General features: G+C 39.1%; 1 protein-coding gene across 1 annotated transcript in view; it reads right to left on the bottom strand.

Annotated features, from left to right (window-relative positions):
* RNF169 (ring finger protein 169) overlaps nucleotides 1-18,182 on the bottom strand; it is a 139,075-nt gene extending 120,893 nt beyond the window's left edge. The window contains exon 1 of the mRNA XM_037840659.1: nucleotides 17,665-18,182. Within this exon, the coding sequence (XP_037696587.1) occupies nucleotides 17,665-18,166 (502 nt within the window). The 5' untranslated portion in view covers nucleotides 18,167-18,182. The remainder of the gene's footprint in view (nucleotides 1-17,664) is intronic.
* Nucleotides 18,183-18,481: the final 299 nt, after the last annotated feature.

Genomic DNA, 18,481 nt, shown 5'->3' with positions numbered 1-18,481 from the left:
TGATGACATAGGCGCAATACGATGCTGAAAAACACGAATACCTATTATTCAGTTGAAAAGCCTTAGAAGAGTCACACCCTGAATATGAAGAACTTACAGGAATACCCTGATAATTTGTTATCTCACTTCCTTTTTTTTTAATATATGCATGAGTGACACGAAAAAATCTATATCTAAATAAATTTATAAGAGCTCTTTCAGTAAGCATTAAGTAAAAAGTCTAAGTGGACTTTTTTATGTTCTAGAATACCAGTTTTAATCCTTTTCAAACATATTAATTTCAAACATATCATTAATAAAAGAAACCAAATTGTAATGATACAGCACACGAGGCCACTGTATTAATACAGGTAGCAGAGGTCCACATTCAGGTGGTACTGACGTCAGGGAATTGAATTAATTGTATCACAATTTAATTGGCAGCATTTCTTCTTTGTTAATGATTTGAAAAATAACAGTATATCTTACAACTGACAGCATCTTAAGATTCAATGACTAAATGGTATAGGGTTTCTTTTTGAGGTGATGAAAACATTCTAAAATTGACTGTGGTGGTTATCAGGCTTATTGTAAAGGTCCTAGATTGCAAGCTTTTACAGCAGTTACATCTATTCCTGAGTTGTAATGGTTATCTCTAAATTCTGAGATGCTGAGCTCTTTGTATATAACCTGGTAGGTCTCTGGAACTTTGCGTATCTGTGTGACACCTGAGATTCAAAGCTAGAGTTTGGAAGCTATGAATGTCACTATTACCTCATACAGCAACTGTTAAAAAAAGCTGAAGAAGAGTTCAGACTTCAATTAGAGATATGAATGAAACAGATCTGGTTAGAACTAAGGCAAATCATGCCAAAGGGTAAAGGACAATATTGACTGTATTATAAAACTTCAACTTCTGTGTAAAATCAAGGGAAGAAATGTTTATTTGGTGCAGGATCTATAATTTCTGTAGCACACTAAATAATTTAACTTGTACAATCAGTTTATTCAAACCATAATTACATGGAATTTTGAATAGGAAGTGAGATCTGGTAGGTTTGTACAGGTTAGTGTGAAACCCTGATACATCCCAAAGTAATTTGGGCATAGAATAAAAATGTATTTGCAGGGCCCCCCTGAGGAATTGGGGGAAAATGCAGAAATACTAAACTTCCCTACCTGGGTTATTACTGATGTTCATGCAAACACTGAGGACACCAATTTCGTAGGCCAACCCCTCAATCTTGGGGCTTGCCCTTATGGAGCCTGTTACTGCAAAAGAGAGGCGAAGCCTACTTATAATTGTGCTGAAGTCTCCCCCAGAGAACCTCTTTTGTTGCTCAGGCCCACTCAGTAGGTAAATCCACTGCCCTTCCCACTATGTGGGACATGACTCCTAGGAGTGTAAATCTCATGGAAGCGCGGGACATGACTCCTGGGGATAGGCCTGGACCCGGCATCGCGGGATTGAGAAAATCTTCCCGACCAAAAGGGGGAAGCAAAAATAAAGTTTCGGTGACTGAGAGACTTCAAATTGAGTCAAGAGGTCACTCTGGAGGGTATTTTTATGTGCTATATAGATATCCCTTTTCAGTCTTTATTATATTGGAATAGATAGAAGGAAATACCTGAAATGGTCAAACTGCAACCCAGTAACCTTGATTACTGAAGACGATTGTATAACTATGTAGTTCACATGGTATGACTTTGTGATGGCAAAAGCCTTGTGGCTCACATTCCCTTTACCCAACATATTGACAGATGAGTAGAAAAATAGGGACAAAATAAAACAAAAAATAGGTTGATATGGGGGAATTGAATGTTTTGGGTGATCTTTTATACTTTTATTTTTATTCTTATTTTTATCCTTTTTTTGGAGCAATGAAAATGTTTAGAAATTGATTCTGGTAACGAATGCACAACTATATGATTGTACTGTGAACAACTGATTGTATATTCTGAATGACTGTATGGTATGTGAATATAACTCCATAAAACTGAACTAAAAAATTAAAAAAAAATTTGACTGTGGTGATAGGTGCATGTATCTGTGAATACACTAAAAACCAAGTATGGTATAGGCACTTAAATTTTCCTCTAGCTATTATTTTAGCCATTCTCCACAGATTTTGAGTGTTTTCATTGTTATTCAATTCTAAATATTCTCCAATTTCCATAGTTTTGTTCTCTACCCACACATTATTTAGCAGTTTCTGTTTGTTTGTTTTGTTTGCTTGTTTTTTCCAAACTTGGACTGAAGAAGAGGAGAGTTGGCTATATTTTTTATTAATTTCTAATTTATTGCATTTGATCAGATAACATGATTAATATCATATCAATCTTTGATATCTGTTGAAACTTTATTTATGCCTAATTATGTGGTCAATTTTTGTAAATGTTCTATGTTTATTTGAAAAAGAATGTATGTTCTCTTATTTGGGCAGTGAATGGTTCTATATATGGGCAGTAGATCAAGTTATACATTCTATTTCTTTTCTTTTAGAGGTTACCCTTAAATTTTTAATATGCATCTGACTTAAAGCCTAAATTAAATCAATATTTCTACCCTCCTTCTGAACTATACATAGAACCTTAGAACTCTTCAACTCTGATCACTTTCCCTGCCAGCTACATTTTATCATTATCTAGTATTTTAGTTCTACCTTGTTTTTAGCTCCTCTCCTGCCCCACAAATTAGTCATTAGTTTTACACAGTCAACACTGGCTTAACTTACCTACCAAATTCTTTGTTCACCATGACTTCTTTTATCCTATCCTCTCTCCTAAATTGCACTTCCTTCTTCCAGAAGGACAATTCTTTAGTACAAGAGTTCTTTCAGAAACAATGTAGTAAATTCTCTATACTTTTTGTTTATCTGAAAATACTTTTATTTTTCCCTCATTCTTTGAATGATACCTTAGCTGAGTAAAAAATTCAAATCGCTCTCAACATAAAGATATCATTCAATTTTCTTTGGGCCTCTCATTCCTTACAAGAAGTCTGTTTCCAGTCTTTTCTGGTGGCTTTTAAAGCTGTCATTGGTGTTCTGCAGTTTCACTTCAACATGTTTAGTTGTGAATTTTTATTTTTTAATTTTTGCTAGGCTCTAGATTCATATCTTTTTATTAATTCTGAAAATTGCTCAAGTCATCACTGCTTCAAATTCTGTTTCCCTCATTCTATTTTTCTCTTTCTATTAGATGTTGGAGTTTCTTGATTTGCCCTTCATGTCTCTTCACTTCTCTTTCATATTCTCCTTCACCTTAGCTTCCTCCTTGGCATTCTCAGAAATCTCTTAATTCCCAGCTTACTAATTTTCACTTCACTTGGTGAAACTATTGTTTAACTCATCCACTAAGCTTTTTGACCTCACTAAATATATTTTTCATTATGTTTCATTCTTTTCCAAATGTGCCTGTTTCATAAAATCTTTTCTTTGGATTTCAATTAATTATTTGATGTCTTTAGTCACTTAAAACATGCTAATTAATATTATCTTTTGGGCTGCCATTCTACTATCCCAATTCTTGGAACTATAATCCTGTTCATTAATCTGCTCAATTTCATTTGTGGTAGAAAATTGTTTCCTCATATGCTGTCATTTTATAAATTCATCTTTAGTTAGGCTTATTTCTTTTACAAGAATCCCTTGTTGGCAAAGCAAGACAGGATTTCTTGTCATCACCTAGGATGCGGCAAATCAAACAGCCCAGCTTTAAGCAGAAATCTTAGTTCTGGTTCCTTTTCCCACGTGGTTAAAACTCAATCCCCTGGGTCGAGGCGGGGCAAGATGACAGACTGGTGAGATGTATGTTTTAGTTACTCCTCCAGGAAAGTAGGTAGAAAGCCAGGAACTGCGTGGACTGGACACCACAGAGCAATCTGTCTTTGGGCATACTTCATACAACACTCATGAAAATGTCGAACTGCTGAGATCAGCGAAATCTGTAAGTTTTTGCGGCCAGGGGACCCGCGCCCCTCCCTGCCAGGCTCAGTCCCGTGGGAGGAGGGGCTGTCAGCTCCGGGAAGGAGAAGGGAGAACTGCAGTGGCAGCCCTTATCGGAAACTCATTCTACTGATCCAAACTCCAACCATAGATAGACTGAGACCAGACACCAGAGAATCTGAGAGCAGCCAGCCCAGCAGAGAGGAGACAGGCATAGAAAAAAAAAAACAACACGAAAAACTCCAAAATAAAAGCAGAGGATTTTTGGAGTTCTGGTGAACACAGAAAGGGGAAGGGCGGAGCTCAGGCCTTGAGGCGCATATGCAAATCCCGAAGAAAAGCTGATCTCTCTGCCCTGTGGACCTTTCCTTAATGGCCCTGGTTGCTTTGTCTATTAGCATTTCAATAACCCATTAGATCTCTGAGGAGGGCCCTTTTTTTTTTTTTTTTTTTTTAATCCTTTTTTCTTTTTCTAAAACAATTACTCTAAGACGCCCAACACAGAAAGCTTCAAAGACTTTCAATTTGGGCACGTCAAGTCAAGAGCAGAACTAAGAGAGCTCTGAGACAAAAGGCAATAATCCAGTGGCTGAGAAAATTCACTAAACACCACAACTTCCCAAGAAAAGGGGGGTGTCCGCTCACAGCCACCATCCTGGTGGACAGGAAACACTCCTGCCCATCGCCAGCCCCATAGCCCAGAGCTGCCCCAACAACTCAGTGTGACGGAAGTGCTTCAAATGACAGGCACACACCACAAAACTGGGAGTGGACATTAGCCTTCCCTGCAACCTCAGCTGACTGTCCCAGAGTTGGGAAGGTGGAGCAGTGTGAATTAACAAAGCCCCACTCAGCCATCATTTCAGCAGACTGGGAGCCTCCCTACACAGCCCAGCAGCCCAGAACTGCCCTGGGGGGACGACACTCACCTGTGACATAGCACAGTCATCCCTCAACAGAGGACCCGGGGTGCACGGCCTGGAAGAGGGGCCCACTTGCAAGTCTCAGGAGCCATACGCCAATACCAAGGACTTGTGGGTCAGTAGCAGAGACAAACTGTGGCAGGACTGAACTGAAGGATTAGACTATTGCAGCAGCTTTAAAACTCTAGGATCACCAGGGAGATTTCATTGTTAGGGCCACCCCCCCTCCCCGACTGCCCAGAAACACGCCCCACATACAGGGCAGGCAACACCAACTACACACGCAAGCTTGGTACACCAATTGGGCCCCACAAGACTCACTCCCCCACTCACCACAAAGGCTAAGCAGGGGAGAACTGGCTTGTGGAGAACAGGTGGCTCGTGGACGCCACCTGCTGGTTAGTTAGAGAAAGTGTACTCCACGAAGCTGTAGATCTGATAAATTAGAGATAAGGACTTCAATAGGTCTATAAACCCTAAAAGAACCCTATCAAGTTCAGCAAATGCCACGAGGCCAAAAACAACAGAAAATTATAAAGCATATGAAAAAACCAGACGATATGGATAACCGAAGCCCAAGCACCCAAATCAAAAGACCAGAAGAGACACAGCACCTAGAGCAGCTACTCAAAGAACTAAAGATGAACAATGAGACCATAGTACGGGATATAAAGGAAATCAAGAAGACTCTAGAAGAGCATAAAGAAGACATTGCAAGACTAAATAAAAAAATGGATGATCTTATGGAAATTAAAGAAACTGTTGACCAAATTAAAAAGATTCTGGACACTCATAGTACAAGACTAGAGGAAGTTGAACAACGAATCAGTGACCTGGAAGATGACAGAATGGAAAATGAAAGCATAAAAGAAAGAATGGGGAAAAAAATTGAAAAAATCGAAATGGACCTCAGGGATATGATAGATAATATGAAACGTCTGAATATAAGACTCATTGGTGTCCCAGAAGGGGAAGAAAAGGGTAAAGGTCTAGGAAGAGTATTCAAAGAAATTGTTGGGGAAAACTTCCCAAATCTTCTAAACAACATAAATACACAAATCATAAATGCTCAGCGAACTCCAAATAGAATAAATCCAAATAAACCCACTCCGAGACATATACTGATCACACTGTCAAACACAGAAGAGAAGGAGCAAGTTCTGAAAGCAGCAAGAGAAAAGCAATTCACCACATACAAAGGAAACAGCATAAGACTAAGTAGTGACTACTCAGCAGCCACCATGGAGGCGAGAAGGCAGTGGCACGATATATTTAAAATTCCGAGTGAGAAAAATTTCCAGCCAAGAATACTTTATCCAGCAAAGCTCTCCTTCAAATTTGAGGGAGAGCTTAAATTTTTCACAGACAAACAAATGCTGAGAGAATTTGCTAATAAGAGACCTGCCCTACTGGAGATACTAAAGGGAGCCCTACAGACAGAGAAACAAAGACAGGACAGAGAGACTTGGAGAAAGGTTCAGTACTAAAGAGATTCGGTATGGGTACAATAAAGGATATTAATAGAGAGAGGGAAAAATATGGCAAACATAAACTAAAGGATAAGATGGCCGATTCAAGAAATGCCTTCACGGTTATAACGTTGAATGTAAATGGATTAAACTCCCCAATTAAAAGATATAGATTCGCAGAATGGATCAAAAAAAATGAACCACCAATATGTTGCATACAAGAGACTCATCTTAGACACAGGGACACAAAGAAACTGAAAGTGAAAGGATGGAAAAAAATATTTCATGCAAGCTACAGCCAAAAGAAAGCAGGTGTAGCAATATTAATCTCAGATAAAACAGACTTCAAATGCAGGGATATTTTGAGAGACAAAGAAGGCCACTAGATACTAATAAAAGGGGCAATTCAGCAAGAAGAAATAACAATCGTAAATGTCTATGCACCCAATCAAGGTGCCACAAAATACATGAGAGAAACACTGGCAAAACTAAAGGAAGCAATTGATGTTTCCACAATAATTGTGGGAGACTTCAACACATCACTCTCTCCTATAGATAGATCAACCAGACAGAAGACCAATAAGGAAATTGAAAACCTAAACAATCTGATAAATGAATTAGATTTAACAGACATATACAGGACATTACATCCCAAATCACCAGGATACACATACTTCTCTAGTGCTCACGGAACTTTCTCCAAAATAGATCATATGCTGGGACATAAAACAAGCCTCAATAAATTTAAAAAGATTGTAATTATTCAAAGCACATTCTCTGACCACAGTGGAATACAATTAGAAGTCAATAACCATCAGAGACTTAGAAAATTCACAAATACCTGGAGGTTAAACAACACACTCCTAAACAATCAGTGGGTTAATGAAGAAATAGCAAGAGAAATTGCTAAATATATAGAGACGAATGAAAATGAGAACACAACATACCAAAACCTATGGGATGCAGCAAAAGCAGTGCTAAGGGGGAAATTTATAGCACTAAACGCATATATTAAAAAGGAAGAAAGAGCCAAAATCAAAGAACTAATGGATCAACTGAAGAAGCTAGAAAATGAACAACAAACCAATCCTAAACCAAGTAGAAGAAAAGAAATAACAAGGATTAAAGCAGAAATAAATGACATAGAGAACAAAAAAACAATAGAGAGGATAAAATATCACCAAAAGTTGGTTCTTTGAGAAGATCAACAAGATTGACAAGCCCCTAGCTAGACTGACAAAATCAAAAAGAGAGAAGACCCATATAAACAAAATAATGAATGAAAAAGGTGACATAACTGCAGATCCTGAAGAAATTAAAAAAATTATAAGAGGATATTATGAACAACTGTATGGCAACAAACTGGACAATGTAGAAGAAATGGACAATTTCCTAGAAACATATGAACAACCTAGACTGACCAGAGAAGAAATAGAAGACCTCAACCAACCCATCACAAGCAAAGAGATCCAATCAGTCATCAAAAATCTTCCCACAAATAAATGCCCAGGGCCAGATGGCTTCACAGGGGAATTCTACCAAACTTTCCAGAAAGAACTGACACCAATCTTACTCAAACTCTTTCAGAACATTGAAGAAAAGGGAACACTACCTAACTCATGTTATGAAGCTAACATCAATCTAATACCAAAACCAGGCAAAGATGCTACAAAAAAGGAAAACTACCGGCCAATCTCCCTAATGAATATAGATGCAAAAATCCTCAACAAAATACTTGCAAATCGAATCCAAAGACACATTAAAAAAATCATACACCATGACCAAGTGGGGTTTATTCCAGGCATGCAAGGATGGTTCAACATAAGAAAAACAATCAATGTATTACAACACATTAAAAACTCGAAAGGGAAAAATCAATTGATCATCTCAATAGATGCTGAAAAAGCATTTGACAAAATCCAACATCCCTTTTTGATAAAAACACTTCAAAAGGTAGGAATTGAAGGAAACTTCCTCAACATGATAAAGAGCATATATGAAAAACCCACAGCCAGCATAGTACTCAATGGTGAGAGACTGAAAGCCTTCCCTCTAAGATCAGGAACAAGACAAGGATGCCCGCTATCACCACTGTTATTCAACATTGTGCTGGAAGTGCTAGCCAGGGCAATCCGGCAAGACAAAGAAATAAAAGGCATCCAAATTGGAAAAGAAGAAGTAAAACTGTCATTGTTTGCAGATGATATGATCTTATATCTAGAAAACCCTGAGAAATCAACGATACACCTACTAGAGCTAATAAACAAATTTAGCAAAGTAGCGGGATACAAGATTAATGCACATAAGTCAGTAATGTTTCTATATGCTAGAAATGAACAAACTGAAGAGACACTCAAGAAAAAGATACCATTTTCAATAGCAACTAAAAAAATCAAGTACCTAGGAATAAACTTAACCAAAGATGTAAAAGACCTATACAAAGAAAACTACATAACTCTACTAAAAGAAATAGAAGGGGACCTTAAAAGATGGAAAAATATTCCATGTTCATGGATAGGAAGGCTAAATGTCATTAAGATGTCAATTCTACCCAAACTCATCTACAGATTCAATGCAATCCCAATCAAAATTCCAACAACCTACTTTGCAGACTTGGAAAAGCTAGTTATCAAATTTATTTGGAAAGGGAAGATGCCTCGAATTGCTAAAGACACTCTAAAAAAGAAAAACGAAGTGGGAGGACTTACACTCCCTGACTTTGAAGCTTATTATAAAGCCACAGTTGCCAAAACAGCATGGTACTGGCACAAAGATAGACATATAGATCAATGGAATCGAATTGAGAATTCAGAGATAGACCCTCAGATCTATGGCCGACTGATCTTTGATAAGGCCCCCAAAGTCACTGAACTGAGTCATAATGGTCTTTTCAACAAATGGGGCTGGGAGAGTTGGATATCCATATCCAAAAGAATGAAAGAGGACCCCTACCTCACCCCCTACACAAAAATTAACTCAAAATGGACCAAAGATCTCAATATAAAAGAAAGTACCATAAAACTCCTAGAAGATAATGTAGGAAAACATCTTCAAGACCTTGTATTAGGCGGCCACTTCCTAGACTTTACACCCAAAGCACAAGCAACAAAAGAGAAAACAGATAAATGGGAACTCCTCAAGCTTAGAAGTTTCTGCACCTCAAAGGAATTTCTCAAAAAGGTAAAGAGGCAGCCAGCTGAATGGGAAAAAATTTTTGGAAACCATGTATCTGACAAAAGACTGATATCTTGCATATACAAAGAAATCCTACAACTCAATGACAATAGTACAGACAGCCCAATTATAAAATGGGCAAAAGATATGAAAAGACAGTTCTCTGAAGAGGAAATACAAATGGCCAAGAAACACATGAAAAAATGTTCAGCTTCACTAGCTATTAGAGAGATGCAAATTAAAACCACAATGAGATACCATCTAACACCGGTTAGAATGGCTGCCATTAAACAAACAGGAAAGTACAAATGCTGGAGGGGATGTGGAGAAATTGGAACTCTTATTCATTGTTGGTGGGACTGTATAATGGTTCAGCCACTCTGGAAGTCAGTCTGGCAGTTCCTTAGAAAACTAGATATAGAGCTACCATTCGATCCAGCAATTGCACTTCTCGGTATATACCCGGAAGATCGGGAAGCAGTGACACGAACAGATATCTGCACGCCAATGTTCATAGCAGCATTATTCACAATTGCCAAGAGATGGAAACAACCCAAATGTCCTTCAACAGATGAGTGGATAAATAAAATGTGGTATATACACACGATGGAATACTACGCGGCAATAAGAAGGAACGATCTCGTGAAACATATGACAACATGGATGAACCTTGAAGACATAATGCTGAGCGAAATAAGCCAGGCACAAAAAGAGAAATATTATATGCTACCACTAATGTGAACTCTGAAAAATGTAAAACAAATGGTTTATAATGTAGAATGTAGGGGAACTAGCAGTAGAGAGCAATTAAGGAAGGGGGAACAATAATCCAAGAAGAACAGATAAGCTATTTAACGTTCTGGGGATGCCCAGAAATGACTATGGTCTGTTAAATTCTGATGGATATAGTAGGAACAAGTTCACAGAAATGTTGCTATATTATGTAACTTTCTTGGGGTAAAGTAGGAACATGTTGGAAGTTAAGCAGTTATCTTAGGTTAGTTGTCTTTTTCTTACTCCCTTGTTATGGTCTCTTTGAAATGTTCTTTTATTGTATGTTTGTTTTCTTTTTAACTTTTTTTTTCATACAGTTGATTTAAAAAAGAAGGGAAAGTTAAAAAAAAAAAAAAGAAAGAAAAACATGGAAAAAAAAAAAGATGTAGTGCCCCCTTGAGGAGCCTGTGGAGAGTGCAGGGGTATTCGCCTAACCCACCTCCATGGTTGCTAACATGACCACAGACATAGGGGACTGGTGGTTTGATGGGTTGAGCCCTCTACCATAAGTTTTACCCTTGGGAAGACGGTTGCTGCAAAGGAGAGGCTAGGCCTCCCTGTATTTGTGCTTAAGAGTCTCCTCCTGAATGCCTCTTTGTTGCTCAGATGTGGCCCTCTCTCTCTGGCTAAGCCAACTTGAAAGGTGAAATCACTGCCCTCCCCCCTACGTGGGATCAGACACCCAGGGGAGTGAATCTCCCTGGCAACGTAGAATATGACTCCCGGGGAGGAATGTAGACCCGGCATCGTGGGACGGAGAACATCTTCTTGACCAAAAGGGGGATGTGAAAGGAAATGAAATAAGCTTCAGTGGCAGAGAGATTCCAAAACGAGCCTAGAGGTCACTCTGGAGGGCACTCTTACACACACTTTAGACAACCCTTTTTAGGTTCTAAAGAATTGGGGTAGCTGGTGGTGGACACCTGAAACTATCAAACTACAACCCAGAACCCATGAATCTCGAAGACAGTTGTATAAAAATGTAGCTTATGAGGGGTGACAATGGGATTGGGAAAGCCATAAGGACCACACTCCACTTTGTCTAGTTTATGGATGGATGAGTAGAAAAATAGGGGAAGGAAACAAACAGACAAAGGTACCCAGTGTTCTTTTTTACTTCAATGGCTCTTTTTCACTTTAATTATTATTCTTGTTATTTTTGTGTGTGTGCTAATGAAGGTGTCAGGGATTGATTTAGGTGATGAATGTACAACTATGTAATGGTACTGTAAACAATCGAAAGTACGATTTGTTTTGTATGACTGCGTGGTATGTGAATATATCTCAATAAAATGATGATTTAAAAAAAAAAAAAAAAAAAAAACTCAATCCCCTGGGAATAGAAAACCAGAAATAACCCCTCATTCCACCCCTTCACCCTGCTCCAGGACAACACAGCATCAGCTCAAGGGCTTCCAGTTTGGTTTTTAGTTCCATTTTTGTTTCTGAAGCGTAGAGATTTTCCTGTCTTTCCTAAAAGTTCAGGAATGTCTGTAAAAGAATTGGTGTCTATATTATCCATCTTTTATAGCAAAGGGGCTTTCAGCTAATCTTTGTTAGCCATCTTGCTAAAAGGAATTTAGGCTCTCCCATTCGTTACAATACCCCCATAAGAGTGATCTCTCTAAAATGCAAAGATGAACCCCTCTTTAAAACTCTTCGATGGCTCCTCACTCTTTCACATGGCATTCAAAGTTCACTATTAGCCAGTAACCGCCTAACTGCAATTTCACCTCCTACCACTGTCCCACATGTACCCACCCTATGCACCAACCACTCCTCTTTACAATCCTTAGAATTCTCCTTGTTGTTTCATGTCCCTATGCCTTTAAATGTACTGATTTCACTCTTTCCCCTTCATCCTGCCCACATCCATCTACCAAATACTCAAGGTTAAATGTCTTTCACTAAAGCCTTTCCTGACCCATCCTAACTGGGTTCTCTTTTTTGTGACAACAGCTAATGGTTATTGATTCGTTTACATGCCAAGAACTGTAAGAACTCATTTACTCTGCACAACGATATTTTGATTTGGGGGCTCTTACTATTTCCATTTTCCAGATAAAGAAAAACCAGGGTACAGAGAGGTTAAGCAACGTGCCCAATGACACATAGCCATAAATGACACAGCTGGAACTTGAATCCAAGTAGTCTGACTTCAGATCCTGCACTATACCAGACTGCTTTCTATAATTATATCTTGCATTAGTTATTACTGCATTTATTATACCATATTTCAGTTATATGTTTACATACCAATCTTCCCAACTACAGTTTGACTTAAGAGACAGAATCACGATTTATTTCTATTTGTAGCTCCAGTGCCTAGCACCCAAAAGGCCCTCAAATCATTAATAAACTTATGAATAAAAGTAACATCCTCACAGCCACTACTTTAGTTCAGCTCCCCTTCATCTCTTACCTAACTATTAGAATAGTCCCCTAACTGCACTCTCTGCCTCCAATTTCTATGCACATCATTCCTTCAAACTCCAACTAACATTATCTTTCTAAATTACCATATAACTATGTCATCCCAGCCTGTCTACAGGATCAAATCCCAAATTCTTTAAGCATGACATACAATGCCCTTCATGATCTGACTTCTGCAGTCTCTTCTCTAATTCCTTCCCTACTCAGTCCCACATTCCACCTATATTTAACATCTTGCCAGATCCTGAACAAACCAATGCCTTCATGCCTTTGTACATGCAGGTTCTTCTGCCAGGAATGGCCATTCCCTCCTCTTTCACCTGGGGATTTCCCTACTCATTCTTCAATGTACAGTTCATACACTTTCTTCAGATTTCCTCCAGACTGTCAGTTATCCCATTCCTATACTTCAATGGCATTATGAATTTACCCCTCATAGCATTTGGTATTGTTATTTGATTAGGCATGTGTTTCTCCAACCAGACTGTGGTGTTTTAAAGAAAAGCAACCATGTTTTCTTCTTTTTCATTATGACATCTTGCACACTATGTGCCCCCAAACATTCTCTGAATTAGTGGAATGAAATTTGAGAAACATATCCTACATCCTACACTCAAACTCAGATATAAATGACTGCAAGGTAGGGACCTCTTGCAAGATTAACTGGCTAGACAGGGAGTGGAAATATGAATGAACAAAAGTAAATAAACTTATAATTGTGAATGAATCCTAAGTTCCTGCTGCTTAACTCGAAATTCTATAGACTGGCACTAAGCTCCAATGGCAATGATTGTTTAGTTGGTAGAATACATGATAAGGTAATCTCATCATATGCTTTAAAAAATACATAAGCACTAATGTTTCCAGCATTAGTATTATACTCTCAAAATTTTGGAATATGCGTCATTAAGGATAAAGGGTTGAGTTATTTTATACATTTTAAAACAAATCCTTACACACCAGGGAAATTCCTATCCTTTTATTCTATAATCACATGATTTCACTATTCATTAGTCCTACATGCAATTTAGGCAGCACACATAGCAAACACTGTCTGCCAACAGAGTAATAAACCAGAACTACTTGCTTTTCACAGAAAGGTGAAATGTGTCAAACGTATAAATCTTAACCCTAAGTGAACAGGAAAGTTAGGTGGGATAAAAGGAAGGGATAAATAAGGAACTATTCAATTTTTCTGATCTTCTCAATTTTTAAAATGCACTTCTAAACACCACACAGAAAAAAAATTAAACTGCCAATTTAAAAGATTCATTAGCTTTTGTCTAGTTTTTCTCTTCAACATTATCCACGGTATAAGAAAAAACAATGTCCTAAAAAGGTCTTGGTTTCAAGCTCACAGGCACTATAATTTAGAATGATTATCCCTAATTCAAATCAAAAGACTAAAAATGAATTTTTAAAATTCATTAATCATTATCCATGAAGCTTAAAGGCCGTTGTATATAGTACAAAATCTACCTATATATGCCTGTGGTTGTTTTTGTTTCTGTTTTTTTAAATCAAAGGACCAAGACTCTCTCAATTTAGAATATAAGCTGAGACAGGGATTTTTTAAATATTTTGTTTACTGACATCTCCTAAGGACCTAGAATAGCATCCAACACAGAGTAGGTACTCATTACCTACTTGCTAAATATTGTTCAAGATGGTCTAAATCCTTAATGTCAACACAAACAATGAGCCATAGAGCCCCAAAAAACATGAAGTTGAAGCCTTGATTCCTCTTGAAATGATCACAGACTAAGCCTTCACACACAGGGTTTCCCATATCAACAAGAACAACTGATAATATACCCAAAAGCAAAAAGTAATTACACACAAAATAAAGTATTTTAAACAGGGGTCACTTAGATTCTGAACCATAAAGATTGCCAAGAAGCTGGCAAACAAAACAAAACAAACATAACAAAACAGAAAAAAAAAAAAAAAAAAAAATGGGCAACCAAAATTTTCAACAAGGGCAAACTCTTGCACTTGTTTTTACAGAAAACCCAAATCCAAAAGACACATGGGGCCATGACAAAATTAAAAATTGCAAGAATTTCACTTCAACACAGTGCATTTACTACCATTTTTTCCCGTTTTACAAAGCAGGCCTGATCTTTCTTCTCTTCATTGACATAGGTACCCCCAAAAGAATACTGCTAAGTAATATACTCCTGTATATTCCTAAAATTGCTAATTCTGTTCTCATTTCCTTCTTGAAAAGCACAACATAAATATTTATGAAACTGGTATTTTTAGTTCTCCCTATTAACAGAGCATTTCACTGTGAATCAGGCTATCTGTTTCGGCCCTTATATATGGATTACCTCTTCAAACCTTGTTTATGTTACCAACTCACTATGACCTTTAGCTGGTATCTTTCTTCTCTTTTTGGGGCCTCAGTTTTCTCTTCTATAGAATGAGGGAAGTGGTTTAGAAAAATGGTTCTTAACCTTTTTTTTTTTTTTTTTGCAACCCTTTGAGAATCTGGTGAACACTACAGATGACCTTCTCTCCGTAAAAATGTACATACACATTTACATAGCAATTTTACAATTATTTATAAAAGCAAAAGATTGGAAACAACCTAAATGTCCACAATTGATTGTTAGGTTATATTATAACCTATAGATGATTATGTTATATCCATTCAACAAAATTCCATGTGAATGTAAGAAGAATGAAGAAACTTTCTATGTACTGATATGGAAAGATTTCCAACATGTCTTGTTAAATGAAAAAAGCAAGTTACAGAACAGTGTGTATAATATGCCTTTTATATAAACCTTTTATATAAAAAGGGCAAAAAATAAAGTATTTGAATTTTCATGTATATGCATAAAAAACCATGGAAGAATAAACAAGAACCTGATGAGAGTGGGAAATGGGGGACAGAGTGTATACTTTTTTATATTTTAGTTTGAATCATGTGAATTCGCCTATTAAATTTTGAAATTAAGAAATATTATATATACTTTCAAAAGGTTTAGACAACTCACTGAAGTTCAAGGGGTCCACAGACCCCACCCCCCAGTTAAAAACAAAACAAAACAAAAACTTGGACTAAAAGACAATTTCCAAGCCCTTTTCAGGAATATTCTCCCATGATGTTTTGACTTTATGAGTATGTAATGGTATATACTCAACAATTCAACAGTAAGAACAATTAAGGAAACATATTTTTCATTATGATCCTCATATAAAGTAATTGGCAGATACTAAGTGACTCAATAGATCCTAATTTATAATCTCACTTTAGATAATTTTCCTTAATCACTGATATACTTAACCTATGATAAGAGTTTCCTTAAGGGAAAAAAAAGTTTGCCCAAATCATAAAGCCAAACTCCCTCTCATGGTTCAAATTTCAAACTATTTCACAAGGAACTTCAGTCTTCAGAAATAAAAATAAAAATTTCTATCCCATTTGACCATATAATCAATAGTACTATTAAGGACACCAGAGAAACATGTGGTCCTATACTTTGACGAAAACCTCAAAGAATATGAAGCAAATTAAATAGCATATAAGATCACCACATAGCATTCACAAATTAGACAAGGTTTGAGGAGCCTTCTTCCCTGATGTGAGCAGGAGTCAGATGGAACTAGACTGAAGTCCTTAGACAAGTTACTTAACCTCGCTGGACCTCAGTTTCATCTGTAAAACGGAAATAAGAGTACCTGTCTCAAAGGGACGTTGTGAAGATTAAAAGGAATAAAAAAGGCACATAGTAAGTAAGATGCAGGTCTCCCCCAATTCTAGAAATAAAAACAAGGTATTCTAGGACAGAGGCAGGTGTCACTAACTGCTTGAATCAAAACAGACTGCATTCTGGAACCTGTAGTTTCTAGGGTCTGCACTTCGATACATAAGCAATGTCTCACTTTCCCTGTTGAATATAACAAATGGCAGAATGCCCAACATACAAGGTGCAATTATCTGGCCCTTTCTGATTTGTTTCTTGAAAATTTCCTCCTAGGTAAACACTTTTTATCGAACAGCTCTGTAGATGTTGTGTTGAATGTGTGTGTCCCAAAAGAGTCCTAAGTTAAGTTTTGTTTTTTAAACAGGGCACTCTGTATCTCAAAGCTCAGCACTGACCTACAAGCCCCAGGGTGGCAGGCTCCTGGCAGTAAAAAAGGGAAAGAAGATGAAGGCAAAAGTCCTGCAACAGACTTAAACTGCCAGTATGATAGTAGGAAATTCACACTGCCATGGAACTATCAGCAGCCCCAGCCAATCACTCTTCATTTCCAAAACTTTTAAACCCCACCCAGCTATTAATTTGGAGTTTATTACTAGTAATACTATTACAGCTATAATACTAAGTAGCTGTCATTTATTGCTTCCTTACCACGTGTCACTCTGTGCTAAGCATGCATTTTTCAAGATTTTATGAAAATAACTGCACAAGTGAGCTCATTCTTCCAACCCTCTACTCTCGAGTCTGAAAAGCTCCCTTCACATCCTCAAATTCAACCTGTCCCCTATCTATATCAAGAACTCCAGTAACTCCACACTGACCCATTTAGTCCCAGAAGCTACATCTCTCCAACAATACGACCCCACCGCTCTTCATTCAACACTAAACCAAGCACTTTTCTGATACTCCAGGCTCCCTGCAAAGTTTAGTACCCTCCCTCTACACACTAATTCCCAACTGCCCCTAACACATTCCAAGATTCTGTGGCTCTCTCCAAACTTCTGACTTATGTAAGGCGCGGAATCTCACACACACACACACCCCACTAACCCTCCAAATCCAACGTTCCGGTACTTCATTCCGAAATACAATATTCAAAAGCAGGCACTGCCTGGGCAAAGCCCGACTTCCAACCCCACGAGAACTCTCCATGCCCGCTCTAGTAGGATCTGGGACGCTCCACCCCCTAACCAGGCCGTGCCAGAGCGCGCTCGGCCTCGTTCGGATCCCAAGGGGAGAGGGGAAGCTCCACCTGGCTCGGCGGGCGCGGCGCGCGGCTCCAGTTCCGACCCCGACCCCGCAGCAGCCGCGCCCCCGTCCCGGCGCGGACGGCAGCGCTTCGGCTGGCCGCGGCGGACGCGCTCGCCCGGCACCGCCGCGTCGGCCTGGCAGTCGTCGCGGGCCCGACGGCGGGCCCATCCCGGGCGTCTTGCGCGGCAGCGCGGGCAACCCGAACCCGCCGCGTCGGCGGCGCGTTGGGCGCAGCGTCGGCACAGCGAGTGGCCGCACGGCAGGGCCGCCGCTTCCCCCGGAGTCTCCAGGCACCCGGCGCAGCCCGACTCCTCCGGCCGCGGCGCTGGGGACGGCTGCAGCAACGGCGGCTGCAACACCAACGGAGCAGGGTCAGAAGCTGGGCCCGGAGCCCCAGTCTCCGCTGCCGCCATCTCGTCACAGCGGCCCCGCCGGCCCCGCCGACTCAAAGCTGCCGTGGCCGCCGCGGAAGAAGCCCGAGTACTCGGACCTGCCGCCGCCATCTTGTTTCCCGTTTGAAGGGAGAGTCCGTTGCGAGGGAGAAGAGTAGAAGGCGGGGCAGAGCGGCTGGCAGCGCTATGTACATATTCATGAGTGGGCGTGGCCCCAGTGAACCCTAGGAAGATTTTCCCTGGACCTGGTTGGCGGGAGGTGAAGCCTGATTAATATGTATTAGTTATCCTTCGGTCTCATCTTCCAGAGTTTTTGCAGTTTCTTCTTATTGAACCATAAGAATAAGATAAGAACTGTGAGGGTAAGAATTGAGGGGGTTTATTTGGGAATGCTGAGCGATTTCATAAAGAGTTACATTTATTTAA

The sequence above is a fragment of the Choloepus didactylus genome, chromosome 6, assembly GCF_015220235.1.
Source record: "Choloepus didactylus isolate mChoDid1 chromosome 6, mChoDid1.pri, whole genome shotgun sequence".
NCBI classification, from domain to species: Eukaryota; Metazoa; Chordata; class Mammalia; order Pilosa; family Megalonychidae; genus Choloepus; species Choloepus didactylus.
This window is presented reverse-complemented; position numbering and strand designations above follow the sequence as displayed.